Source organism: Phaenicophaeus curvirostris, chromosome 4 (genome assembly GCF_032191515.1).
Source record: "Phaenicophaeus curvirostris isolate KB17595 chromosome 4, BPBGC_Pcur_1.0, whole genome shotgun sequence".
NCBI lineage: Eukaryota > Metazoa > Chordata > Aves > Cuculiformes > Cuculidae > Phaenicophaeus > Phaenicophaeus curvirostris.
Window position 1 is genome coordinate 43,881,138 of NC_091395.1, and position 27,456 is coordinate 43,908,593.

Below are 27,456 nucleotides of genomic sequence, written 5' to 3' on the forward strand. Positions count from 1 at the left end.
CTTTGAGGAAAAACCTCAAGCTGTTCCATTAACTTATACCTTTATCTAGGCTATGGTTATACTGAAAATAGGTTGATCTTTGAATTATCATCAATTCTCATCACACCTAATGCTGGTGTTCTGACATCTCATACACAATCCATTGACTCAGCTGTACTGGGGCTGTACATGGGACAATTGAACAGTATCCTTGTAGTTGCCATAAAGATGGATTTCCAACATGTGTTCTTATATTCTTAATACAATGCTCTATTTATCACAATCAACTATCAATAATATCCAAGTCCTGTACAGATATATTTGTCATGTTTTCTTGTTTCCCTTAACATGCTCCAACCCTGCAGGTGTGTGGGGCTGTCTCGGGGATGGATGAAACCAACCAAAAGAAAAACCAACCCTGGCTTTTAGAATCATAGAACAGTTCAGGTTGGAAGGGACCTTAAAGATCATCCAGTTCCACCGTGGGGAGGGACATCCCACCAGCCCAGGCTGCCCAAGGCCCCATTCAGCCTGGCCTTGAACAGCTCCAGGGATGGGGCAGCCACAGCTTCCCTGGGCAACCTGGGCCAGTGCCTCACTGCCCTCACGGTGAAGAGATTCTTCCTTAGGTCTAGTCTAGATCTGCCCCTCTCCAGTTTGTACCTGTTCCCCCTAGTCCTGTCACTACAAGTCTTTGTGAACAGCCTCTCCCCAGCTTTCTTGTAGTCCCTTCAGGTACTGGAATGTCGTTTTAAGGTCTCCTTGGAGCCTTCTCCAGGCTGAACAACCCCAACTCTCTCAGCCTGTCCTCCTATGGGTGGTTCTCCAGCCCTCTGATCATCTTTGTAGCCTCCTCTGGACCTGTTCCAACAGCTCCATCTCCTTCTTATGTTGAGGATTCCAGCACTGGACACAATACTCCAGGTGAGGTCACACAAGAGAGGAATAGAGGTGCTACAGGGGTAGGGGCGTGGCTCCGCGCTTCATTTGCATAACGTACGCGCGGGGCGGGGACTCGCGAAAACGTTACGCAAATGTAGCGCGGAGGAGCGGCTATCACGGCGGCCGCGCGGCTCCGCGGTGGCGTAGTGGACCGGCGGGTTGTGCGTCGCATGCGGAAAGCGGTGAGTGCAGAAACGGAGCGACGAGCCGCACTCGCTCTAACCGTAAAGACGACGGCGCTGCCGCCTTATATAATACTGCTTCACCATCAAAATGGCGCTAGGACGCCCCGAAGACCTGCTCGCTAGGCCACGCACGGAGGACGCGGTTCCTCACGGGCCCCGGCCCGCCTAGGGGAAAGTCCCCGGACCGCAGGCAGAGAGTGCCGGGCGCCACCCGCGCCCCCGCCCGCCCCGCTCCGCGCAGCCCCCGCCGAGACGCCCCCGGGCCGAGCGGGCGGGTGCGGGGCGGGCACTCGTCACGGGCACAGATACGCAGGTAGTGCGCGCGGCGCACCAACAGCACGGGGCTCACTCTCGGGACGTCACTTTTACCGGGCGGAGCCTTAAGGCTACTCTCCTCCGCGATTCGTTTTGGAGCGTCAGCACCGGGAGAGGTCTCCATCCACCGTGCGCAGCCAGACAAGAGCCGGGACAGGATGTGTTCCCCACACCTATGGGAAAGCTTTCCCAGAAATCTTATGCATTCTGTTGCTTTCCAAGCACTGATTTGAATCACAGAATGGTTTGGGTTGGAAGGGACCTTAAAGATCATCCAGTTCCACTGTGAGGAGGGACATCCCACCAGCCCAGGCTGCCCAAGGCCCCATCCAGCCTGGCCTTGAACACCCCCAGGGATGGGGCAGCTGCTTCCCTGGGCAACCTGTGCCAGGGCCTCACCGCCCTCATGGTGAAGAAATTCCTCCTTATGTCCAGTCTAAATCCACCCCTCTCCAGTTTATACCCATTCCCCCTAGTCCTATCACTACAAGCCTTTGTAAACAGTCCCTCTCTAGCTTTCCTGTAGCCCCTTCAGGTACTGGAAAGTCGCTATAAAGTCTCCTCAAAGCCTTCTATTCTCCAGGCTGAACAATCCCAACTCTCAGATCTCTCGCTGCTTTGGAGCTGGCCCTAGCTCTGCCTGATCTTGCCTTTGAGACAGGGAGACACTCCAAGCAGAGGCGCCAGCAGCAGCCCCATCTGTTCTGCACAGATCACGCTGCACACAAGGCATTGTCATCCCCAAAGAATGAACAGTGTCTGGAAAACACTGAAAGAAAACACTCCTGTTCCTTAGATGAAACTTTAGCTTAAACCAAAATATTCTACCTTCTGTAATAGCAACATCTCCTTGTATCAAGCAGAGCTGTCTGGAATCTGCTGGCAGGTGCCTCCCCACACACCCACGGGGATCCAGGTGCCCCTCATGAACCGGTGGAATCAGGAAAAGCGCTGGCCTGACGGAGTTCCTGCCCGTGCCAGAAAAGGCTTTCTTTCCTTCCCTGCTCCAGGAGGAAGCAAAAGGTCTGATGGAAGTACCTTGTCTCATTCGTTTGCACCATGCAGAGAAACCTCGCAGGCAGAAGAGCCTGATGTGAACCCAAGTGGCAGAGACTCAAGATCACCCTGAGCACCTCCCTCCTCAGTGATACCAACCAGGTATCCCTTTTCCTTCCTTCCTGGGATCACCGTGGGAACAGGGAATTTTGGGTCTTGGGGAGCTGCCCTGACCTTTTGCCATCCCATCTGCTAGGGCCTCATCCTGCTGCTGCATCCGACTACAAAGAGCAGAGACACGAGCAGCTGCTGGAGATAATCCAGGGCTGGATCCTGCCTAAACTCCCTTTCCGCAGGGATTGGTTGCAGGGCTGTGGGGTGCACCGCGGCACCTCCTCAGAGAAGGCTGGCACCTCTGACTAGTGATGCCAGCCTGCTCCAGGCGATTCTCACACTTACGGTCCAGATACCACACAAGATGCAGCTCCTGCTTGCAGCAATCATGCACTAAGTACTGGCCACGCTGATAAACTGAATTAATTTCATAGGCTATGCCATTCTTGCCTTTGATATGCCAAGCAAGTAACACGTCCATGGAATTAAGCCTTCTGCTGCCCTGCAGTCATATCTGGGTGTGAAACAAGACAGAAGAGCTCTGGCAGAGACCCCCAGAACAGCATAAAGTTCAGGCATCTCAGGCCCCAAAAATGTGATTAACGCTCCCCTTACCCAAGCAGCCCAGAGTCAACACTTCCTTCTGGTTCGCACTGTCTCAGTATTGCAGAAGCTCCTGTGAAGCTCCAGCAACGTCTTTCTGCTCGAGCAACAGGCACATGGCTCATAGGTAGGCACAGCACAGTTTGCATCCCCAGCTTGTTTCCAACATCTGCTGTTCTTCTCCCAGTAATAGCCTCATGGTGACGCCTTTCCAGCAAGGCAGAGGAGAGCAGGGTGCTGTGCCAGGAGCAGCTCTGCGCAGAACTCACTAGGGCAGCTCTGACTGCTTCACACGAGCTTTGGAAGGGTACACAAAGGGCTGACAAACCACACGGCTTGAGCTGTCATTCTGGTTGCTGCCTTAGCTGCTTGAACTACTCAAGTATCTTTCTCTTTTCTCCCATAACTCTTCATGTGATCAGCTATCTGCATGTGGGAAAACAGAGATTTCATATTAAAATGCTATCAAAGAACCCACCCTAAAAGAAAAAAAAAATGAAGCACAGGTCTGTGGAGTTCCCTTTTTTTTTTTTTTTTTTAATGGAGGAGCTGTAATGAAATCCCAGTGTCCTAGTTTCATCTGCTGAAAAGGATCTGTCTAAGGCTCTACAAAGTTAACATTTCATGAGCTGTCATCCCTCTGTAGCGCAGGTAGCACCTGTCCGACAGGCTAAAGGCTGCAGACAAGCTTGTGTAGACAAGCTGAAGCTTGAGCAGTGACTGTTGTGGGTTTGTTTGTCTTTTTTGGCCCTAAAGATCACACTATAGCACCTTAACAATCCAGGCTGGCTTTCTCTGTGTGCAGACAAAATTCCTTCACTTGTAGTTTATGGTAAATGTAGGTCTTCACGTTTGTTAAGATGAGAGAATACATCAAAAATCAAACTCATCCTGACTATCCACAACAATAAGATGACATGACATAGTCTAGCAGTCCAGAGACGGAGGGGAAAAAGCACACCTCGAAAAGGTTTTGATGCTACCTCTCTTTTTCACAGGGTAGAGCTATCCCCCAGCTTTCTAAGCTGCAAACTGCAGAGAATATATCAGCAATATCTGCTTTGTGGAATATTTTTAAGCTTTTCTTTCAGTTAAAATGTGTGTTCCTTGCGATGTTTTGGATAGTCTATAATACCCTACGCTCTTTGTCCACTTAACAACCACCAACTTGTATTTGTGTGTCACCTAGATGGCTCTGTCACTACTACAGCAAAGGTATTGCTGTTAGTTAGGTTATGCATTTTTAAGACAATACTGTCATTTACGCACCTCCTCCCCAGCCCTCGTTTTAAAAATGCTGTCAGAAAGTGTAAGTTTTTAGGCTGGGATTAATTCTGCTCTTATTCCTCGCAGAAATTTAAACCTGTGCAGTTTCACCGAGCCCCTGATTAGACAAAGACAGTCACTGCACGTTCCTGAGCTAGAATACTGGCCAGTGTAAGCCTGAGCCCTAGCAGCACTTGCACTGTTGACTGTTCAGACATACAGCAGAATAACAGGTTTTACGTTAATACCTGGTAATAGTTTCAACTGTGCTGTAGGCCAGTGTGAAAGTGGCACATGATAACTTTGGAGCACAACTGCTTGTTGCTAACACAATCGAAGACTGGGTTGCAGTGGTTACCAGTTAAGAATTTTCTTCCTCCAGCAACATTCCTGAAACTAAAAATCCATTGTTGAGCTCCCACACCTGAGCCCACAGCCTTTTAAAGGCTGAATTGTCACTGATGGCCAAGTAAAAATACTTCTTAGGCCCAGCAGGCTGTGAAAAAAAATTGTTTTAATGCCACTGTAAGAGATAAATTACCTTGGGTAAAAGATACTTTGTTCCTAGTAAGAAAGCCCCATCTAGTCAATGTTTTCCTGATTTTCCAAATCCTCTGGCATTTCACATTTTAACTGCAGTCAAAGAGAGAAACTATATCTGGGAGAGGCTGCCCATATCATGATGACAATATCATTCCACCTCAAAGCCTTCCTTAGTCTGGAGCAAATGTCACATTTCTGTTTATTATTTTGGGGAAGAGTCTGGTTGAGAGGCTGAGGATCTGTTCATATTGTTTAGCCAGTAATTTTTCTCACGGTTACAGCTGAATAATAAACCAAATGTAAACTCAGTCAGTTTTTTGGAAAAAAGTGTACTTCGGCCATATGTTAGTCATATAGAATATTATTCATTTTTGATAACACAAAGTGAGAGGTGGTGCTGAAAAATTTGCATAGCAGCAGCACTGCTAAGAAACACATAATGCAAGTGACTTGGAGCTACAGAGGTAATTTGAAGATATGAAAGCACTTTCTGGTGCTCTTTGCAGTGGCTTTTCCGTTTCATTAGAGATTAATCATTTGTACCAGGTTTGGATAAACAGATCCCAGAGGAAAAAAAAAATCCATGCTAAAAGAGGAATCCAATGAGGCTTCTTCCCGTTTGGTGTGGAGTTTTAACAACATGTGCCATAACTCTCTTCAAGTTTTCAAGGGAACTCTGAAATTCATAAATAGTAAATACAGGCACGTGTTTACCTGATTTCTGCATACAGAGTGGAATTAATTTCACTGAGACTTGTGACAACAGATCTGGGCTCCCCTTACAGTCAGTGGAGAAGATTTAGGCAAGATCTGTTTACTGAAATTCTCTCTTATTCAACATAATTGGCTGGATGACTCCCACCTTTATTCCCTGAGCTGGAAAGCAAAATCACCATCCACATATGGGAGAACATTACGAATGTCTTAAACCATCAACTACTGAAACTTCCTGCAGGTGCGCTGCCTGCCCTCATTTCACAATCTTGATTACAAAGGTGTGATTGTGTATGTTTGTTCCTCACAAAAGGAAGAAGAAAGAATGTGTTTTTCACATGACCTGTGCTGAGTAGCAGAATCACAAACATGCAGGACACGTTTTAGCATGTAGCTCAGGTAAAAGCAAATGAAAATCCTTCATTACGGGCAAAAGCGGCTCTGTTCTTTCCCACTCAAGTCACCCGGATTATTCCATTTACTTGAATGGAAGAGAATCAAGCTTCAGGGCTCAAATAAGACAATGAAGGCAGTTGCCACATATTTGCATAAAATTAACTTCTTAGCATTCCCCACTTGGTTTCCCTAAACATCACCTGCACACTTGTACGTGTCGATAATGCTGCTTTTCAATATTTTTCCACAGGCTGAAACTCCTCCTATGCTATCAATGGAAAGGTGAAAAACACCTAACCAACTTGTGCGATATTTGGTGAAACAGGACAGGAATCAGCTTTGATTTGAGGATGTAAAATCAGGATTATGACAGATGCAAGGCAAAACTGCAAATGGGTGAGGTAAGATTTGGATTAAATATCTGGAAATACTTTATTGTAGTTAAACCTATAATATAATAAAATAATCTTTCCAAGAAGAAGGGAAATACTGATTGAGACTCTGAAAAACTATATTGGAAAGTGATAAAGAAATAAAACTGTTGGGATCTGCTCTCCATGAAAAGTGTGGGTAGTTTATAGACATATAAATAAAGCCAAATAAGTCTAATACAGCTTTTTGTGTATAATTTACTCTTGCAAGACCCAGGGTGGGTTTTATGCAATATACCCTGATAACACATCCCTGATATAACTGTGAATGTCAATTTCAAATTGAAAATCCTCCACTTAGTGTAGAGGGTTGGTGGAAACATATGGTTGTTCCACCAGTCCATCTCTATAAACAGCAGGGGTTTGCTCTTATCTACAGATTATTCTCACAGTCATTGAAAGAAAAGAGAGCTGGGTCACAGACGCTATCAACGTGCAAACTTGAGTCCAATACATCAAAATTCCCCAGTGTTTGCTCCTAGCCATTTTAAAGCATGATCAAAACAGAGAACTCAGCCTCCTATTCTTGCTTTCCCCTCTCCCCTGAGGCTTCAAACATAGGCAAACTAAGGCTTCTTTTTCTGAGGGAAATCTGGCCTAATGTTACTGCTGCATTCTTAAGACTACTCAAAATTTACATCTTAACCTCAGTGTTTGAAAGCAGCAGACAACATTTAAATTCAGGAAACCTTAGCTAATCTTTACTGTACCTTAGATACTGCTTCCCCCATAGTGACAACCAGCAAGTTTTTAGCACAGAAAACACCTGTAAGTAATGTTTTGAGTTATTCTAAAAATACTTTCTTGGCTATTTCTTTCCCAACGGTGCATACACATAGTTTCTTATCGGGGAAAAAAGTGAGTCCGAAATGTTATTTTTAAATTATCATTTAATTGTGATTAACACTTCATTTTAAATAACGTGCTATTTTTTAATGAACGTTTCTGCTTTGGTTTTCTGCTCTGTTGGGGAAATCTATTTCTCAGCTTTATTTCTTCATGAGATGGCAGAACAACACAGCCATTCAAACTCACTATAAGCAAAAACCCAACCCCTCAGAACAGCCAACAACTTTCTAAAGAATATCGTATCACTTACACTAACCCATGTCCTTTTGCACTCGTATACAGGTAATGCTTTTCGCCTGTACAGTGTCACCTGATAACATTCTATGAAAAAAAATCAATTTATGCTTCAGTTACTCAGAAGGGACAGCAGTGAACACCATACAATAAAGTTCCATCAGTTTACTGCTGATGGAAGTAAAGGTAACTAAGTTATTTTCACTTCCTCATCTATTTGTGCAAAAAGACAGGTAGCATAAAACGATCTAAGGCTTAACTTCATTAACCTGAGCTGTAACAGTACACATTAAAGAAGCATCTGGTTTTACTGGCGTTACAGATTTTAAGATGAAGGTGTCCTCTTAAGAACATGAACACACTGAGTTGCAAACTTCCTGATTTTTTTGGCCAGAGTAACACCAGCGTAATAAAAACATGTTTTGAAAGTACTGCCTACAACTTTGTTTTCATTCATTTTTATTGACATTGCTAACCCAGGCAAAAATGCCCATCTACGGCTACAACTACTCAACATGTTAGAGGCAGGCATATGAAAATCACTGTCAAGTGCGATACCAGCTTAGTAGCTGCATGAGTTGAAAGTTAAGAATGTGTTCAAATACTTCTGTGAGCTGGGGTCTTAAGAAAATTGCACCTTGAATCCTGTGTTCAGTTCTGGGCCCCTCACCACAAGAAGGATGTTGAGGCTCTGGAGCGAGTCCAGAGAAGATGAACAAAGCTGGTGAAGGGGCTGGGGAACAGGCCTTATGAGGAGCGGCTGAGGAAACTGGGGTTGTTTAGCCTGGAGAAGAGGAGGCTGAAGGGAAACTTTATTGCTCTCTACAACTATCTGAATGATGGTTGTAGAGAGGAAGGTGCTGGCCTCTTCTCCCAAGTGACAAGACAAGGGACAATGGCCTTAAGCTCAGCCAGGGGAGGTTCAGACTGGATATCAGGAAAAAATCTTTCACAGAAAGGGTCATTGGGCACTGGCAGAGGCTGCCCAGGGAAGTGGTTGAGTCACCTTCCCTGGAGGTGTTTAAAAGACGGGCAGACAAGGTACTCAAGGACATGGTTTAGTGGCAGATAGGAATGGTTGGACTTGATGATCCAAGAGGTCTTTTCCAACCTAGTGATTCTATGAAAATAACACTTGCAGGCTGCCATTATGTGAGATGCTGATCCACGGGCTGGTCAGATGAAGACAGTGAGATTGAACACACTAACTTTGTCACAGGACCAGCCAGGGGGGGCTGTCTGGCACAAATCACATATTCACAGACTCACAGGAAAAAAATAAGCTGGAAGGGATCCTCTGGAGCTCATCAAACCCAAGCTAGCTTCACAGCCAGATCAGGTTGTGCCAGGCCTTATCCAGCTGGGCTCCAAAAACACCCCGTGATGGAGACTATGCAACATCTTTGCACACTTCACACTGCTGTTTGACAACTACTATAGATTACACCACTTTGAAATGTCATCTACAAGATTACCAAGGGTGATCTTCTACTGCTGGCCAATTACCTATAGGTAGGAATGTAAGACAGAAGGTGCTTGTATGGGTCTGGATTTTTTTTTTTCAGTTTACCCTTGGATTCTATCATCTCTGATGTTGTTTTTCTAAGTTTGCCAGGTGTCATATTTTTTCCCCATATTTTTTTAGGTTCTGGAAACGTAAAGGCAACATGCTACAAAATGCACAGGTTTCCTCAGGATGTCTTGAGAGTCTACAAGATTTTACCACCCCCCACCCCCCGATGCTTACAAATTATTATTCATGTAGTGAAGATGAGAGAAATGTCAGAAAGAGAGAATAGGAATGAACTCTCAAACTGTTAGTGATTCTATCCACTTTATATCATTCCCCCAGCAGGAAAAAAATATCTAGCTAAAAGTATAGATTTCTACTTTTTGTTTCCTTCTATATTTGTTGTTGCCAATATTTGACACAAGTTCTGCTACACCCCTGGGAAAGACAGGATACTCTGTCAAAACTGGGAGATTTGTTGGCAGGCTGTGGGTTTAAAAAGGCTAAAATGTCTTTGACGCCTTATTTAAAATTCTCTGAATTGATTCCACAGGGTAAAATGCCACTCAGCTTCCCTGAGTAATGGTTTATCACAAATAATTTCGCTCTTCTTTAGAACTAAATCAGGTAGCTCTTATTACGGGCAAGAATACTCTAAACAGCTGCTTCTTATAGTTGGAGGACATGAACTAATGAAGTACCTCATCCTGTCAGCTGCTACACTGAGAAAAGCTTGACCATGGAGTACACTTGAGTATCAGACACAAACTTCCCTTCCCTGCACACAGCCTGTCACCGTGCTATCGGTACAAAACTCACAATAAAAACTGCTCTTCAGAAATAAAGAAATTGTTGCAGACAGAGCTCACAGCAGTGTTTGGGAGAGAAATACACAAGCCATCTGCAAGCAATTTATTGTGTATGTGTATTTTATGGCCATAAAACGTACTTCCATTCCCCTCCTGTCAGACAGAGCACCGTTGGAAAGGTGCGTTAGAATTCTAGAATAGTTTGGGTTGGAAGGGACCTTAAAGATCATTCAGTTCCAACCCCCCTGCCATGGGCAGGGACACGTCCCACCAGACCAGGCTGCCCAAGGCCCCATCCAACCTGGCCTTGAACACCTCCAGGGATGGGGCAGCCACAGCTTCCCTGGGCAATCTGTGCCAGGGCCTCACCACTCATAGTGAAGAATTTCTTCCTGATGTCTAATCTAAATTTTTCCCCTTCCAATGTAAAGCCATCCCCCATTGTCCTATCACTACAAGCCTGTGCAAACAGTCCCTCCCCAGCCTTTTTGTAGCCCCCTCAGGTACTAGAAGGTCACTGTAAGGTCTCCCTGGAGCCTCCTCTAGGCTGAACAACCCCAACTCTCTCAGCCTGTCCTCATACAGGAGGTGCTCTGGCCCTCTGATCATCTTTGTAGCTCTCCCTTGCACCCGTTCCAACAGCTCCATCTCCTTCTTATGCTGGGGATTCCAGAACTGGACACAACACTCCAGACGAGGTCTCACAAGAGCAGGCCGAGGGGGGCAGAATTTTGAGAGCTTTCGTGCTGTCAGGTTATTCAGTGCGCCAAAACATGTCAAACCAAACGAGGGGACCGTGCGAAGAGCCGGGGTTTCAACACATAAAGTTAAGAGCTCCTCTCTTCCCTCCGCTTCAGGCCCCGGCAAGACGGGACGCTCCGGAGAGGCCCCGCCCCCCGCCAGGCCCCGCCCCTAAGCGGGACCCCGCCCCCCACAGGCTCCGTCCCTCATTCCCCACACAAGGCTCCGCCCCGCGTCCGCGCGCTCGGCGCCCCGCCCGTCCGCCCAGAACCACCGGGCGCCGGGAGAGGCGGGACGCTCGGTCGCAGCCGGCCGGGGCGGGGTGTAATCCGTCCGTCCGTCCGTCCGTCCGTCCGTCCGTCCGGTCCGGTCCGGTCCGGTCCCGTCCCCCTGGCCACCGCTTACTCCGCGGGAGCGGCGGGCGCGCGCGCCTTTAAGAGGGCGTGGGGGGTGGGGGGGGGTGGGGGTTGGGGCGGAAGCGCGCGCGCGCCTTTGGGGTGGGAGGCCCCGCCCCTCGCCGCGCGCGGCGGGCCAGTCGCATCGCGCGCGAGCGCGAGGCGGGAGAATGCGAACCCCCGGCCGCGCCTTATAAGGGCAAAGCTGGGAGGGGGTTAGGGGCGTCGGTGGAAGGAGGTGGGGTGTCTCGCGCATGCGCGCGGGGAGGGGCGGGGTCTCCGCGCGGGCTCGGCGGCGGCTGCGGCGGCACCGGCGGCGGCGGCGGCGGGAAAGGCGAGGGGCTGCCCCGGCCTGGCCCCGCGTCCCGCCGTGAGGGGCCCGAGGGGAGCGGAGCGGCGGATGTGCTGCTGGCGGGGGGGGATGATGCTGGCGGGGCCTCAGCTGGTGTCGGGGCCCGGCGGGGAGCGGGCCCGCTTGCTCTCGCTTTACGTGCAGGATTACCTGGAGTGCGTGGAGTCGCTGCCGCTCGACATCCAGCGCAACGCCTCGCTCCTCAGGGAGATGGACACGCAGTGCCAAGGTGGGCGGGACGCGGGAACGGGCACCGCACATGCGCCCGTACCGGGGGGGACCGGGGCCTGCGCGGGGCCCCGGGGGTGCTGCGGGGCGGGGGAGGCTTGGGAGCGGGAGCTCGTGCCTTTCGGACGGTTGCTGTGAAGGGTTTCCAGCCGTTAGCTTTCTAATCGCGCTCGCGGGTATATAAGGACAGGCTTTCGCACGGTTTTCTGTTTCTAAAGTCTAAAAGGCATAAACTTTTGAGCTCTGGGCAAGGCTGAGTTTCGCCTGATCTGTGGCGACAGCACTGGGGCTCTGTCTTGGATAAATACGGGCTTTTATGTAGGTTATATCACCTATTTCATAGAATCATAGAATAGTTTAGGTTGGAAGGGACCTTAGAGATCACAACGTCCTAACTCCCCTGCCATGGGCAGGGACACCTCCCACCAGCCCAGGCTACCCAAGGCCCCATCTCACCTGGCCTTGAACACCTCCAGGGATGGGGCAGCCACAGCTTCCCTGGGCAGCCTGGGCCAGTGCCTCACCGCCCTCACTGTGAAGAATTTTCTCCTCATGTCTAGTTTAAATCTGCCCCTCTCCAGTTTATACCCATTGCCTCTCGTCGTATCACTGCAAGCCTTTGTAAACAGTCCCTCCCCAGCTTCCTTGTAGGCCCCCTTCAGGAATTGGAAGGTCGCTTTAAGGTTTCCTCGGAGCTTTCTTTTCTCCAGGCTGAACAAGCCCAACTCTCTCAGCCCCTCCTCTTATGGGAGGTGCTCTAGCCTTCTGATCATCTGGGCCAAAGTAGAGGTTTGCCGAAATCTTCAACTGCTTTAAAAAACAAAGACAACAAAACCCTGAAACACCTAAAAAGTCGATACTATTTCTTTTTTTGTTGGCCCATTCTGAAGATGTCAAAGTAGTGCTGTATAATTGCAGGTAATTTAAAAGGTATTGATAGTTCATGCAGGAAAGGCAAGGTATTCCTGCGCTTGCAAAACTGAAATCCTTTTAGCTTAATTCCACCGCACTTATTCAGATTATCTGTAATGAGCACTTGGCCCTGCCTTGTTTTGTGGTTTTGGGTTTTTTCAGTGTGTGTGTTGGTTTGTTGTTGTTTTATTTTAACAGGGGTTTCCCAGCTGTTTACTTGGGTATGGATGCCTTCCCCAGACTTGGGGAACCAACAAGGAGTTTGGTGAACTTGGATCTCAGTCAATCCAAAAGTTCTTTCCTTTCTTTAATGGATGGTGATCCATTTAAAGTATTCAGCTTATCTTCATGGGCTGTATCCAGGACCTAATCAATGTAGGATGAATGCTGTTCTCTGTTACCATGTGAAAAGCAAACAGTTCTTGCTTGTGGATTCTTCTGGGCAGGGTGCTCCCAATACAGGGAAAACCATGTCACTACACCTACCTTCCTCCCCCGTGTTCTGGCCCCACCCCCCAAAAAAGGTGGGGGATAATGTGCATGCAGAATATTGTATTCTGGTTATGTCTTTGTAGTTCAACAGCCAACAAAGTACCTTATTTCATGCTTTTCAGGAGCAGAGAGTGAGATTCCCTCCCCCATCAGGGCAGCAGATGCAGCTGAAGATTCAGGGGAACAAAGTTTGTGTTTTTAATGGTAGCTGGAATGCTAGCACTGAGAAAAAATAGGTTGAGTGAGTTATTGGACAGGCAGAGTAATGATTTTTATCTTCCCTTAGTGAAAGTCTGGAACAGAACAAAATGCTCTTGGTTCCTCTCGTGAGGCAGGTTTCAGAATTTATAGTAAAAAGTGTCCATTCACGCTTAAGCTACTGTTTCAAGATGTCAGCAGGAAACAAATCACTGTGAACAATGTTGAGATCTATGGCTACCATTTAGTGCAAGCTTGAATCATTTCACAACTGTACAGTGCAGATAAGTACTTAAAAAATGAAAGCTAGTTTGTGGAACACACATTTTTAGAAAGAGAGAGATTATCCTCCGTATCTTCTCACTTTAGAAGTAAATAGTTTAGTATCATTTATAAATTCCCTTGCCTGTTCAAATGGAATTGTTTCTGAAGGAACCGGTAGCATATCTAACATGGTGCATCAGGTTCCACTGTCAGTTCCACTATCTATTTCCTTCCACAACAGCAATTTCTGTCTTTTCTAGCCCAGAATTTACACGAGATCTATACACAAAAATTTCAAATCCAGCAGTATAGAACAATAGAGTACAGACTATGACTGGATTATAAGGCATTTGTTAATCTTATATTTGGGTTCATTAAACTTGCTCCCAAGAACTGAATTGTATGAAAAATTCATGGCAACTCATCCAGTTATCTTGCATGACTTGCAAGAAAAAAAAAAAAATTTTAGAAGTCAAACTGTGAACCACTCATTACTAGTTGCTTAAAAATATCCTGTGATCCACTAAACAGTAGGTCCTCTAGTCTGAGAAGTTCAGCCTCAATTTTAAAATGTGACTTGCTGTTATTTGTCTTGATTGGGAAAAGCGTTTTGAGTGGTTTAAGTTGATTTAAGTCCCAATTATAAATTTGCTTTGTATAACTTCACTTTTCATACTCCTTTTATAACTATGTCTACTTGAAAGTGTAATACCAAACTTTCAGATGAATGACAGGAGGAAGGCAGAGGACCTGGATATTCTAGTTCTAGAGTGTTACCTGTCATTATACGAATTCTGTGTTTCTTCCTGCAATACAATAAGCTGTTGCTTTGGTTTGTAGGCCAGGGCTTTGGAATATGGTGGTAAGGACTCGACAGAAATTCCTGCTTTGTCATACAGAGGCAGGATATGGACTATCCACACTCCAGAAGTTGTGGCCACTTTCCTTGGGTTTTCCTTTCTTTTTCCAATAGTTAAAAAATGTTTTCTTAGAGCATGAGATTTTTTTTTTTTCTTGCAACAAATTGTGATCTTAAACGCATGAAGTTTGATGACCACATGCAACTTGCATAAAATATCTGATCTAGCCCACTAGGAAATACTATAATTAAAACTTGTAGTATTTCTCATCACTTAGAAATACATTTCTATATTTCCTTCAGCATGTTCCATCTTGTGTAACTATTTCTATTATCTATATTTTATAGAAGCATTAAAAGAAATAGATGATGTCTATGAAAAATACAAGTCAGAAAATGATCCTGTTCAGAAGAAACGCTTGCAGCAGCACCTTCAGCGTGCATTAATCAACAGCCAAGAACTTGGAGATGAAAAAATTCAAATAGTTACTCAGATGCTAGAACTGGTAGAGAACAGAGCCCGGCAAATGGAAACACATTCTCAGTGTTTTCAAGATCTGTCTGAGAATGAAAAGCCTCTAGAAAAGGCAAAGATGGAGTCCTGCCAGCCAGAGAGATCTTCACGTAGACCTCGACGCCAGCGAACCAGTGAAAGCCGTGATCTGTGCCATATAGCAAATGGTATTGATGACTGCGACGATCAGCCACCTAAGGAAAAAAGATCTAAATCTTCCAAGAAGAAAAAACGCTCCAAAGCCAAACAAGAGAGAGAGGTTTCACCTGTAGAATTTGCAATTGATCCCAATGAACCAACTTACTGCTTATGCAACCAAGTGTCTTATGGTGAAATGATAGGATGTGATAATGAACAGTGTCCTATTGAGTGGTTCCACTTTTCTTGCGTTGGACTCACCTACAAACCAAAGGGGAAATGGTATTGCCCCAAGTGCAGAGGAGACAATGAGAAAACAATGGACAAATGTACTGACAAATCAAAAAAGGATAGAAGATCGAGGTAGTGAAAGCAATTCATGTTTTAAAGAGTTGCTCCTTTTATATTAAAATGTTTAATTTCCAGAGAACGCTGTTTTAGGAAATGCATAAGACTATGCAATAATTTTTAATCTATAATATTAATGGAGTATTAAAAGCTGTTATACCTTCTGTGATCTTTAACCTTCTGCACTGAATAACCAAATAGTTGAAACAGGGTGGCTTCAGACCTTCACAGAAGACCTTGCAAGCATATGGCGCTCGGTATCAATTTAACCCCATTAGTATTTTGTGAATCTTGAAATAATGGTGGTGGGAAAGATACTGAAGAACTCTTCATGTTACAGGTGAGGCACTAAGAGGCCTCGTGTAACTGCTAGAACCTAACAAACTGAATTTGTTCTTTATCCCAGGTCTTAAGTTTTCAGTTTTCGTGTTAACATCACACATTTGGAATTAGTTTTTTAGTTTCAGCTGTAACTGTAAAAGTCTTCCAAGCTAAAAGCAGACTTCTTCAGTGACTTTCATTTGACCGGTATGTTATTTCACAGAAGAAAATACCACTAACTTAAGCTTTTTTTTTTTTTTTGTCAATATTAAACTCTTGTCTTTGTGACTTTACAATTGGGAGTCAATTTTTGGATATGATAGACTTATGGTGTATAAGCAGTGTTGGATATTCCTAGGGGGTTTTGTTGGGGTTCCAGTGAACATCCTGATGTGGTCCTTGCTGTTTAAGATGGTGTCTCTAACACTGAAACTTATTTTCTTGATTATCTGTGATTTGCCACTGCCTATATAAGCCTTGAGGTGGTATCAGAATCCCTTGAGAAGGGGATATTGACGTTTTGGGGGAATACAAGTTGCAAAGATGATGAGAACTTCATTGTAATTCCTCTATAGAGAGATGAAATGTGACTGGTATTCTTTAGGATGTAAACTTTGCTTTTGCTAAAGTGGTGTTGGGGTACATGTGTGGCCACACCTGAGTTTGGGCACAGCACTATAGTTCTTGGGCTTGGCAACAATCCAAAAAGCCTGGAGGCAAAAGCTTTCAATAAAAGTTTTGATAGATAATAAATAAAACATAAGCATGACTGGCACAGAGCCAGTAGACAAATCCTGGCAGGTTTGTGACAGGCTAAGTAGCAATGTTGTCCTGAAGTATGCCGCTACTAAACACTACTTTCGTGGTAGTTAAGTGAACTTCCTCACCTCCTCTCCTTAGAGGAGATGCAAAAGTGATGAAAACAGCTGTTTGTGCTTCATTGCGTTGGGAGATGCTAATAGAGCAGAAGGGAGTGATGTGCCTGGTGTATCAAAGCTTGTACCTAGAGTTCCTGCTCCTTCCTCGAGACTGGCTGCTTGTGCCCCGATGGGCTTGGCAAGGCAGAGAGCACAGCTCTAGAGGGCTGGGTGCAAGGATTGTCTCTAGATGGGCTGCAAGCACTCAGAAATTCCCATGAATCTCTGCTCTTTGCTGCGAAAGTCTCTCTTGACAGCACAAAGGTGGAGAAGTGAGACCATCCCTGTCCAAGGCTGATTGAAAAGCAGTTGTTCTGAGTTGAGAGCAGCCCAGAAGTCAGCTGAGCAAAAGCAAGCATGATGGATGAATGCCATCAGAACTCCCTCCTGCATCTCCACCAGAGGGCTGTGACAGCTGGGGTTGGAGGGCTGAATGCACTACGGTTGGCATAAAGAAAGCCTCAGCACTGTCAGACCAGATGGTATGAATCAATGCAGAAGACTAAATATTATAAGCTACATAAAATACTGAGCCTGTTTCCACAGTTTTAATGATTCTTTAACAGGATTTAGCATTTGAAAGTAATACTAGTTAACATATGGCAGGAGAGCGTAAAGCCAGCGTTCTTAATTTTTTGCTCTAATCTGGAGGTTTATTAAGTGGACTGGCTCCACTGGGGAGAACAGTACTGCAGTAAGCAAAGAGCTCATGCAGGAAACTACTGTAAAGGCTCTGACTACCAGGGTAGGTGAGAAGGTACATCTTATCCCATAGCCCTATCTTGCTTTCGAGGCCTAGCGGCTAATCTGAGTTTGCCGAAATCGGCTTCTGGAGGGGGCTGGATCATGGCTACTGGTGGAGAATGATCAGGACAGCTATGGGAGACAAGTGTTGGAAGTCTTTTTGGTACATTTTACTTTTTCTATTTGCTATGGCTTAATGACTCCTTAATTTCCTTCTTGGAAAGACTAGTTGGAAGCTTTGGGCTGGGGATTGTATCAGCAACTAATGTCTACCTAAAATGAATATGCCACCTAGTATTAAAAAACAAACATCACGTAAGTATATACAGAAGATGCAGAACAAAGTACAAGTTAAATTGTAACTATCAACATTACTAGTTTATCTTGAAAAGTATTAGCTTGAATTTCTGCTGGCTAAATTAAAAACACCTTTTTTCCAAGGCAGAAAAGAAAGCTGGGAACCTTATGTAGCAGTTCATCTGGAATAATTGATAGGGTAGGAAGTGTGTGTTGTAGTGTTACAGAAAGAAAGTTTTAGATTCTGAAAGTGGTCCAGATAACCATATATAATGCAAGGATGCTTTCTTTTATGCTAATGGCCCTTCTAGCAGGGAATATGAATCCTCAAGGTTTCCTGTGATGATATTGCTGCGAAAACAGCACTTGCTTCCCTAATACACAAAATTCCTCAAATACAGAAATAATTCTGTTCGTAAGCAGATTAGCAGTGTGCCTCAAATATACATGTGTGCATCTAAAATAACCTCTTTTAAATATTCTGGCTAATTTGTTGTTAAAACTTACATGAGAAAATATCTTACGTTATCTGGCATTTAGCATTTCACCAGCTTTTTTAGCCAAACCCAGATTTTGTGATTTTGCATCTGATTTCATAGAAGATCAATAGTAATTGTTGAAGACGTGTATAAGGTGCTGGTGTGAAATGAGAAAGGTAAGTAGAGAACTCTTATGTTGCTTCTTAATGTTGACTTCTGTTATTTAAAGGCATGAAGCTCACTAATGAAGTGAAAATGAAAAGTAACCCAGTTCGTTTTCTAGGTATGTATTGACTGTCATGAAATAAGTCTAACTTCTTGCAAAAAAAAAAAAAAAAAAAAGAAGAAGAAGAAAAGTGGGCAACGTGTTTTGGAAGCTTATGGAGGTGAATGTAACTACACAGGAAACTGCTTCCTCTATGAAAATTAATGCTGCAAAGTCAGTGTGGATCAAAAGTCAAGGTTACGTTTTGTAACGTAGTCTTAAAGACTGTGAAAATATGGTGAAGTTCTAAGTGCTTGCTTTTTGCCTTTCAGCTTTGAAGTAACTAAAGTTCAGCAGTGGAAAAAGATCTCCATGAAATATTTAAAAGGAATGGTATCAGAGCAAGAGTGTTTCTTGATTATTGTGCCATGGACTAGTTTGATTAATCTTGACAAAATAATAACTTAATTGAAGCAAACTTGAAACAAAAAAAAACACCTAATAGAAAGCTTACTGTTTTGTAAGGCCATTCTTGCTATCTCCAGCAGTTATGGCATTCTTTTTGGATTCTGGAATTCTGGCAAGTCTGGAGTAGTACACAAGATGAATACAGGTTTCCTCCAGTGGCTGGGTATTGCTTTATCCTGTTGTGTAAGCTGCCTGAACCCAGTTACACTTAATTATGAGCTACGACAGGTGCACATTGCTTGCATGCAGTCTCCTACGTGCTGTTTTGTGCTTATACCTGTTGATTGCTAAAAAGCACAATGATAATACTTCCGTATTCACATTAGTTTTAACTGTATTTCCCTGCCAAATATTAACTGCTCTACATATCCAGAAGTGGCAGTGTGGTATTGACAGGTCGTGAAACTGCAACGGAAGGGCGGCAAGTGAAACACCCCATCCTTCTCTGAATTTAAGGATTTTCCGTTTTGAATGTTCTTTTACAGCTGAATCGGGCCTTTGGAAAGAAGATGGCATTTCCTAACTTTGAAGACCTTTTCTTCATTTAAGAGCCTCTAACTTCAGCTTGAAGGAAACCACTACCATTTGTCTGCGTTTATACTTAAAAACGAGCTGGTTTTACACTTCAGTGGCCTGTACAGCTTCTGACTGCAACATATCTGATTCTTAAAGCCTTAATCTGAGGTTTTATTCTTTAGGCTCAGCTGGGCTGAACTGCACCCTGTAAAATACAACTGGTCTACTGGGACAAAACTGCAGCGATTGCCACACCAGCAAGTTAAGGGCTTAGAAGTCTTTTTTCCATCTTATCTGCATACGTATTTCTTTCATTAAGAGGTCCCTGCAAGTCTTTGCTGTTGGCACCTCAGGCTGCAAAAATACTGCAGGCTTTATATAAAAGCTGAACTTGCTCTAAATGCTGCAATCTAACCTAGACTTCTTTTCTTTTTCCATACATACCTGAATCTAACAGAGCAATGATAAAAGCACCTGCAAATCATGTAGATACTTTATGATGTTAGGCAGTAAAGTGTGTCTGAAGTTATTCTGTTGCATATTTTAAACCTAATAGTATCTTGGTAGCCGTTGCTTGCTGAAGTCTGCTTTAAACTCAAATGAGAGATGTATTAGTGCTGAAAGGCACCCTATCTGCTCAGCGTGTCTCGGCAAAGAAATGTGTCCTGGGCAAAGAAAAAGCAACTTGCTTATGCTAGATCTTAGAAGTCGTGTATCTTCCTCTGTTAGGACTAGCAACCCTGTCAACATGGCTTGAGGCAGACCAGGTATGGTTTGACCTGTGGAATGCCACAGACCAGACAGATTAACGGAGATGTGTGCTAGGAAGGTCTGCATTAGGCTGGAGAGATCATGTCAGGAAAGTAGTTGTGCTTACTATTTGTGAGAGTTTCCTGTAGGACCTGAACTCAAGAAATGCTGAAAACTGTTGAACAGAGATGTGTATCTCCCTGCAATTCACAGTAAAGCATCAGTTTTTGAAGATACACACCTCTTATCTTATTCATCTCACCTCTCAAAACTTGAATTACTTTAGCAGTTTCCTTGACCATTATGGCTTTCAGAGTCCTATTCACAGTGCACAGCTTTTCTTGGGCACAGAGAACAATTGTGTCTTCAGACAATCTAGTTTACTTGAGGTTCTTCCTGGCTGCTAGGGATAGTTTTACAAATACGTCTTTCAGCAGAATGGACAGTTGGTTTTGCATCTGATGCTCTCAAAATTACAAGCAAGGCTTCCACTCAACCACAAGAATTGTGTTTCTGCCCAGTGCCAGTTAAGTAAGACATTTTGCTGTCAGTGGTAAAACCAGATGTTACTGCACAACTATTCAAGTCCCATAGACTTATATACCCTAGAAGGAAAAAGATGTTTATTTTTTACTATTACGTGCCTATTTTATAATATATGCCATGAAAGAATTGAAAAAGTTTGAAGTCTCTTTTGTGCCAATTTTCTGATTACTCTGCAGTCTTTGGAACAGCTTGAGGATTATGGATTTCCACTACAGCTGGCCAGTAAACTGTTTTATTCTGTGAAAATTTTGGCAATTTTTTCACTAAGTGAAGCTGCCATTTGCCTTTGAATCCAAGTCTCGTCTTAAGATCAAGCTCACATTGCATCTGAATCCTTTGTAATTTTCTATTGGACTAGGGTAAGAGTTCTAAAAGCTTATTTTGACAAATTCTTTGGTTTTCTCCACCTATTTCTGCATTCTTTTGGTTTATGGGGTAGGGCAAGTTCAATTTTAATTAAGTCAGCAATGTTTTAACTGCAAGTATTAGACTGGACTGTGTTTCCATTTTGCTGCAACCATGTTCTAGTAGAGAATTACTGACTATACCATGGGCAATTTGGTATTTCTCAGAGATGCTTTTCACGCATCGCATGCTTATTTCTTTCTTAAATATACATCAAGGAAGTTATAAGTAGCATACACACATATTCAAACTGTAATTACTTCTCCTGTCCCAAAGGCCTGTCTTCCAGTGCAGGGATTAGTGCTTAGTGGGTGCATAGAGAATAAAATCCTCCTCAGTGTTTGGTTTCTGCATACTTAAAGAGTACCTTCACTGAAAATGGTAAAAATGGTGAATGAATCACTACAGTGATTAGCTGCGCACGTTAAGACTAACAGAAAGTTACAGTTTATAGTTGGAGGTGTGGGGGGCAACCAACTTTGGTACTTCTGTGCCTGAATGTAGTGTGATTTATGAAGCCTAGAAGGACACTTTTGTATGCTACTGAGAAACAGAATAAAGTAACAAGAATTCTAGAACCTTTACAAATAACTTTCAGTAGAGAAATTAGGATAAAATCCTGTCCCAATTTAAATAAAATTCTGTTGAGCAGGGTTTTACTCAGCATACAGATTTTCAGCTTCCTTTGACTAAAGCCTAAAAAAAGATTAAAGCTCCATGGCAACTGCTATCTTAACTCCTGACAGGCACAGTATAAATTACATCTTGGAAAAACCTAATACTGAAAGTTTTATTTAGGTCACCAGGCAGGCCAGGAAATGGTAGGCTTCTAGATACCACCTCAAACTTCATTTTGCTCCTGAATGGTCTGAGTGAGGCAGAGACTTTTGTGGGAGGCAAACCGGATGCTATGTAGTCATATGCAATATGCATTTTAAAATCTGACAGGTTTTAGATGTGTAAATTTGTTTCATACTTTTGGGGAAAAGACTGCAATTTCCTTGTGACTGTAACCTTCCGTTGAGGAATGCAGCAAGAGTCATTTGGGATACAGCAGTCCAGACAGGTACTATGCTGGCAGTGGAGGAACAGTATTGGATGTGATTGGGTTTTTTTGTTGTTTTTTTTTTTGGTTTGTTCTGTTTTTAATGGAGAGGGAGATGGACAGTTTCTGCAATTCATTTGCCAACAGGTGCCCCAGCATTCGTACTTCTGCCATGGAAGCTCTGTGTCCCATTTGAGCTTGTATGGAGAATAATACTTTCTTGCTGTTTGAGGTTATCAACGAATAAGGTACTAGTTTGGGTGGTGGAAGTGAATATAAACCTACATTAAAAGTATTGAGTAAAGGTAACCTGTGGTAAACAACAACCACCCCCAAAATTCTGCTGTTTGCATGAAGGTTATCTGGGACTGTTAATTCCTTAGTTCTGCTTTCTTCTTCTTTGACTATTTTCAAACGCTGTCCTCTCTGGACTATGTGCTTTTCAGGCCCTGAAGAATGCCTTTAATTGTTGTCTGAGGAACTATTGGAGCTATTAAAACAGGCTGGTGCCTGAGGCAGGGAGGGATTGGTAAGTGGGATGATCCGATTCTGCTCTCCAGTGTGGGGACAAAAAGAGGGGCTGGATGCTCCCCAGTGTGTCAGCTGCCTTTGGGCAGACACAGAAATATTCTGAGACTCCTTTTGACCTCATCAGACAGCAAAGTTTAAGTCTTCCATATCCCATTTAAAAGGAGAAAGTACCCATCGTTTCTCAAAATAAAACCAAGATAATATCAAGACCAGTTTTAGAGCTTTAGTCTACTATTTATCTACCTTATTGCTTACTTAGAAATTTTGTCTTGTAAATTTTTAATACTAACGTGCTATTTATTACTGGAGAAGGATGAGAAATGGAATTGTAGAAGCATTCACAGTATAATAATTAGTTTTACAGACCTGCAAGTAGGACTGCTTTGCCCTTTCCTCTAGCAGCTGGAGTTAGCTCATCACGGTATGATGTGCACCTTCATAACCTGGAACAATGTTATGCTGGTGTTCAAATGGATCCCAAACTTTTATCATATGAACAAAAACATACTCAAATACATATAGACAGTAAATTCTCTAAGAAAAAAAATAAAATATGTTTTCTTTTCCCCCCATAGTTATATTATTGAGATGCTAACAAACAACTGCGTTGCCAGTTGGACACTGCTTTATGAGTTAACCAGTAGAGCCTGGGGCACAAGATGCAAGCTGATGTCACTATTAAATGGCTTTGGAGAGTTTTTAAGAAGTTCGTAAAACAGTAAATTACTTCGATTTTTGAGTATCAGTTAGAACACTGGAATTTCTGCCTCTGTGAAGAACTCTTCATATTAATTTCATCATTACTTGTAAATGCTGAATAATAATAGAAAGCATAAAGAAACAGACCATCGAGCATTTTCTAAATAAAGATACATAGTTTTATTGGCTACTTTTTGCAATGCAGTAATCTGTAATCTAACGATACTATACACTGGACTGTCAAATTCATCTACGCTATAATTACATTTTCTTCAGTAGCAGAAGGTAAGAATAATTGAGTCTTTCTCCTCTTATGCTATGAAAATATTTGTAGTAAACTGTGAAAGTACTTCTGGGTGATTTTATGTAAAGAACATTGCAATAAAATTTGCGATTATTATACTCGAGCTATTCCAAAACTCAGCTTGAGAAGACACACCTTCCTGTTCCCAAAGCATGGCCAGGTAAGTTAATGGAGTAAGCGTTAATTCCCATGCCTATGCAGCCATTGGCTCTGCTTGCTGTGGGGAGAGACCTTAATGCATTAGCTGATGAAGCTTTACATGCCAAAAGGCTTGTCTACCTGTAAACATGCTATGCACTTCTGAATCCCTTCTGAGGATAAAATACAATGCTTCCTTGAAAAGTGACATTTAAGTGTTTAAATTTTTCTTTAGAGAAATCTTGAATGTTTTGTCACCCGCTTGTGGCAGTTGCCACAGAGACAGAATTGGTCTGGGGGAAGCAGGTCAGATACACATCTTGTATTTAATAAATTATTTTTTGCGAATACCTCTGTCTCTATTTAGTTTGTCATCTTCACTTGCTGGCATGAGGCACAACAGCAGAGAAGAAAGCACCCACAGATTTCAAAGGCTTGACTTTGTGGAGTGCATCAGAGTAGTTGAGCTACAGCTTCAGTAACTGCTGACTGTAAAGGGCTGCTAAAACACAAGAATTAAATGAGCTGAGAAGATATGTAAAACTTTTCCTAATAATTCAGATCCTGTAAGTCCACCACTGACTGTAACCAGAGACATTCCTGCATCTGTTCTCTCTCTGGATTAAGGTTTTGTTGTTTTATTAATTGTTTTTGGTTTGTTTTGTTGGCTTTTTTTAAAAAAGAATCCTGATATTTTAGAATGCTGCCTCTAGGCAGAGTTTTCTTTAAAAAAAACTCAGAAAAAAAGCTGTTATTAAATTAAGATCATATTAGCATGCTTGCCAAAATAACAGATCATTTGATAAGGCTCCTCCTTGAACCTTAATGGCCAAAGTAAATCTGCATATAAAGATATGTAAAATGTGCCCAGATTCTAGTCCTAGTTTTCCTTCTCACTAAATTCCATTTAGAAGCTGTGCTTATCTGATGAATGTAAAAATGACATACTTTCATTCAGTTCTTTATAGCTGAAGCTTCGTTTTTTAGTCTGACTGTGCTTTCAAACACCTTTTATTTTCCCACTGACATGAACTGATATTATTTCCGAACAGCTTGCACCTTTCCTCTCTACCCAGTTCTCCAAGGGTGTTGTGCAAACACGCTCTTCAGCAGATGCTTACATCTTCTGTTCAACAGCCTGAATAACTGATAACGCTGAGGTGCACTTTTAAACGGGGGCCTCAGCAGAATATGGAGCACAGGTTGCCCAGGGAAGCTGTGGCTGCCCCATCCCTGGAGGTGTTCAAGGCCTTGGGCAGCCTGATCTGGTGGGACGTGTCCCTGCCCATGGCAGGGGGGTTGGAACTAGATGATCTCTAAGGTCTCTCCCAACCCAAACCATTCTATGAATATTAATAAATGACCTCTTAATGGGATTTACAGCTCTACTTACACTCGTTGCGTGTGTAATTAATTAATAACAAAGTAATAATATTCCCCACACTCAGAAAATTCAATGTATGTTCACATATTTTAAGCAGCAAACCTGGAACCTATACTTTGATTTCTACTTATTCAAAAAACATTGGAGGAATGCTTCGAAGTATTTTCTTTGATAACTGCTAATTTTTGGCAGAACAGACTAACAAAATAAGTACATGAATTTTTAGCTACTAGATAACATCTTCAGCAAGTAATCCTTAGTGTGCTTGATAATTTCTGAGTAGTTTCATGCAAATATTCATGACTATTTGGTTATTTTTATAAATACTACACCTAGCAGTCACTTTTCAACATGAAAAGTGCATTTAAGCTTGTGCAAACAATACCTATCATTCTGATTTCGAAGTTTCACAGCGTGATATTGTGAATTTTCTCTTCTTCAGCATAGCTGGGAGGCACCAGATAGTGACCCATGTAGGTCAAGGCAGTGTTGTATGGAAAGAAGATGGATGTTCTGTTGTCAAAGATTCAGAGTTGGCACAGGGCTCGCAAACTGAACGAAGAGAGATGGTGTGTGTGGCGTGAACACACAGCGACCTAGAGAGTAAGAGATCATCTGACCAGTCAGTCACAAGCTCAAGAACTGTTCTGCAGCTTTATGTCAACACTTTTATTTTTTATCTTGTTTATATCCAAGTAGAAATATCAACCTTTTTCTCAATCTTAGCCTGTTTATTTATAGAAGTAGCTAAGTGGTGTTGGTCGATGAACCTTAAAGCCAAATGGACCTCTAGGCATAAGCCCTTTCCTGTGAACCTATGAATTACTGTATACATACATATATGCACTTGTAATAACTTCTCCAGCTGATCTGCCTGTTTACCCAATGCCATCATGACAGAAAATTGAGGTAAATCATGTCAAATGAACACAGAGCTGAGACCATGTGCAGTAATTCCAATGGGAAACTGTTCATAGTAAAGCCAAATGCAACCTGCTGGTCATACTTTATACATGCAGAAGACAGTAAACAGCAGAGATTATTAATAAACTTCGCACATTTGTGGGAAAAAAAGCATTCTGGTTACAACACAAGCTGTAAAATTCTTATTATAATTTAAAATTTGATCTTTAGGAAGACATACTGTAGAATTCCTGATTCAAAAATTAACCATTGCTGTAAATTAAGCAAGCAAAAGATGGATGTAATTATGATTATGACCCCAGAACACTTATCCATTTGAGAACTTCCTAATACAAGATGATAATGGAAGCTATGGAATGAAAACAAGATAGAAATAAGTGATGTAATGAAAAAAAAAGGAATACAGAGAAGGACAAAAGAGCTTCTCAGCAGCTCTTACAAAATATCAAGAAGCAGAATAATGAGTATTCATAAAGGCTTGTGGTGATAGGATGAGGGGGAACGGGTGTAAACTGGAGAAGGGCAGAATTAGACTAGACATTAGGAAGAATTTCCTTACAACCTTTTGATTACATTTATTCTTCAGAAGGAAGGATGTACAATTTACTTAGTAGGTGATCACTACAATTTTAAGGCTTTTGGAAAACCTGCTTCCTTCTTATCTTTTGGATATTGTAAGCAGGTAGTGATAGACTACACCTTAAATAACTACTAAATAACTACTTAAATAACTACTGTGAACAAGCAATGCTGGATTCAAGATAAATTCCCTGCATTTATTCAGAAGTCAAAAATGAAAATCTGGAAGTGCAGACAGCCAAGAGGTGAATGGAAAGGAGTGAGGAAAGTGAGTCCGCTCACCTTCTATTCACCCAGGACTGCCTTGCCAGTGACAAAGCTTACGGGTTACAGATAAAAAAAGACTGGAAACTCCTGGTTTAGACTGATGTCTAGAGAGATAGTAATGCTACTTAAATAGTATTCTTACTCCCACTTGTCAGCTATCTAGGGTCACTAATTCTTGCAGTTGAAGGAACATAATATAATAATTGTGCATCGGTCTGGTCTTCATCTCTTTGAACTCCCTGCTTCAAGACAAGGACACCCTGGCTTTAAGGAAGGTTACAATGACCTCATTTATTTATTACAATAATTCATACTTCAGTGCCAATCCATGGCCTGGACAACCGATGTTTCAGCTCCAACCTTGAAGTGCTAAAGAAGTTAAAAGTTGTCACCTGTCATTCCCTTGCTCATTCTCCTTTTGGGTGCAGTTTCCCACTGCATGTCCCTGGTGGCCCTGGACAGAAGAAGATGGCCTGCCAGAATAGGCTGCTCAGGAATTTTCTTTGTATTCTGGCTCAGCCAGCCCTTTGCAAACCCAGTCTCTAAATCCCCAATGACAAAAAGGTCCCTGGCAAAACATCAGGATTCTTTGATATCACATGAACCATGT

The 27,456-nt window shown here is 43.0% G+C and overlaps 2 protein-coding genes and 1 long non-coding RNA gene across 3 annotated transcripts in view; all 3 read left to right on the plus strand.

Moving 5' to 3' along the window:
• The window catches only part of WWC2 (WW and C2 domain containing 2), a 298,844-nt gene that overhangs the window by 161,005 nt on the left and 110,383 nt on the right, over window positions 1–27,456 (plus strand). The gene's annotated exons all lie outside the window — the stretch shown is intronic.
• Window positions 1,016–6,721, plus strand: LOC138719581 (uncharacterized). Its single transcript, XR_011337238.1, has 3 exons — window positions 1,016–1,103; window positions 2,285–2,579; window positions 6,304–6,721. It is a non-coding gene; the product is annotated as an uncharacterized lncRNA (long non-coding RNA).
• Window positions 11,393–16,002, plus strand: ING2 (inhibitor of growth family member 2). The gene is made up of 2 exons (XM_069855931.1): window positions 11,393–11,603; window positions 14,676–16,002. The coding sequence occupies exons 1-2, from the start codon at window positions 11,423–11,425 to the stop codon at window positions 15,344–15,346; spliced, it is 852 nt and encodes a 283-aa protein (XP_069712032.1). The 5' UTR covers window positions 11,393–11,422; the 3' UTR covers window positions 15,347–16,002.

Coding starts and splice junctions, on each gene's coding strand:
- ING2 (XM_069855931.1), top strand. CDS start 11,423: ATGTGCTGCTGGCGGGGGGGGATGATGCTGGCGGGGCCTCAGCTGGTG. Junction 11,604..14,675: donor GATGGACACGCAGTGCCAAG/GTGGGCGGGACG, acceptor TATATTTTATAG/AAGCATTAAAAGAAATAGAT.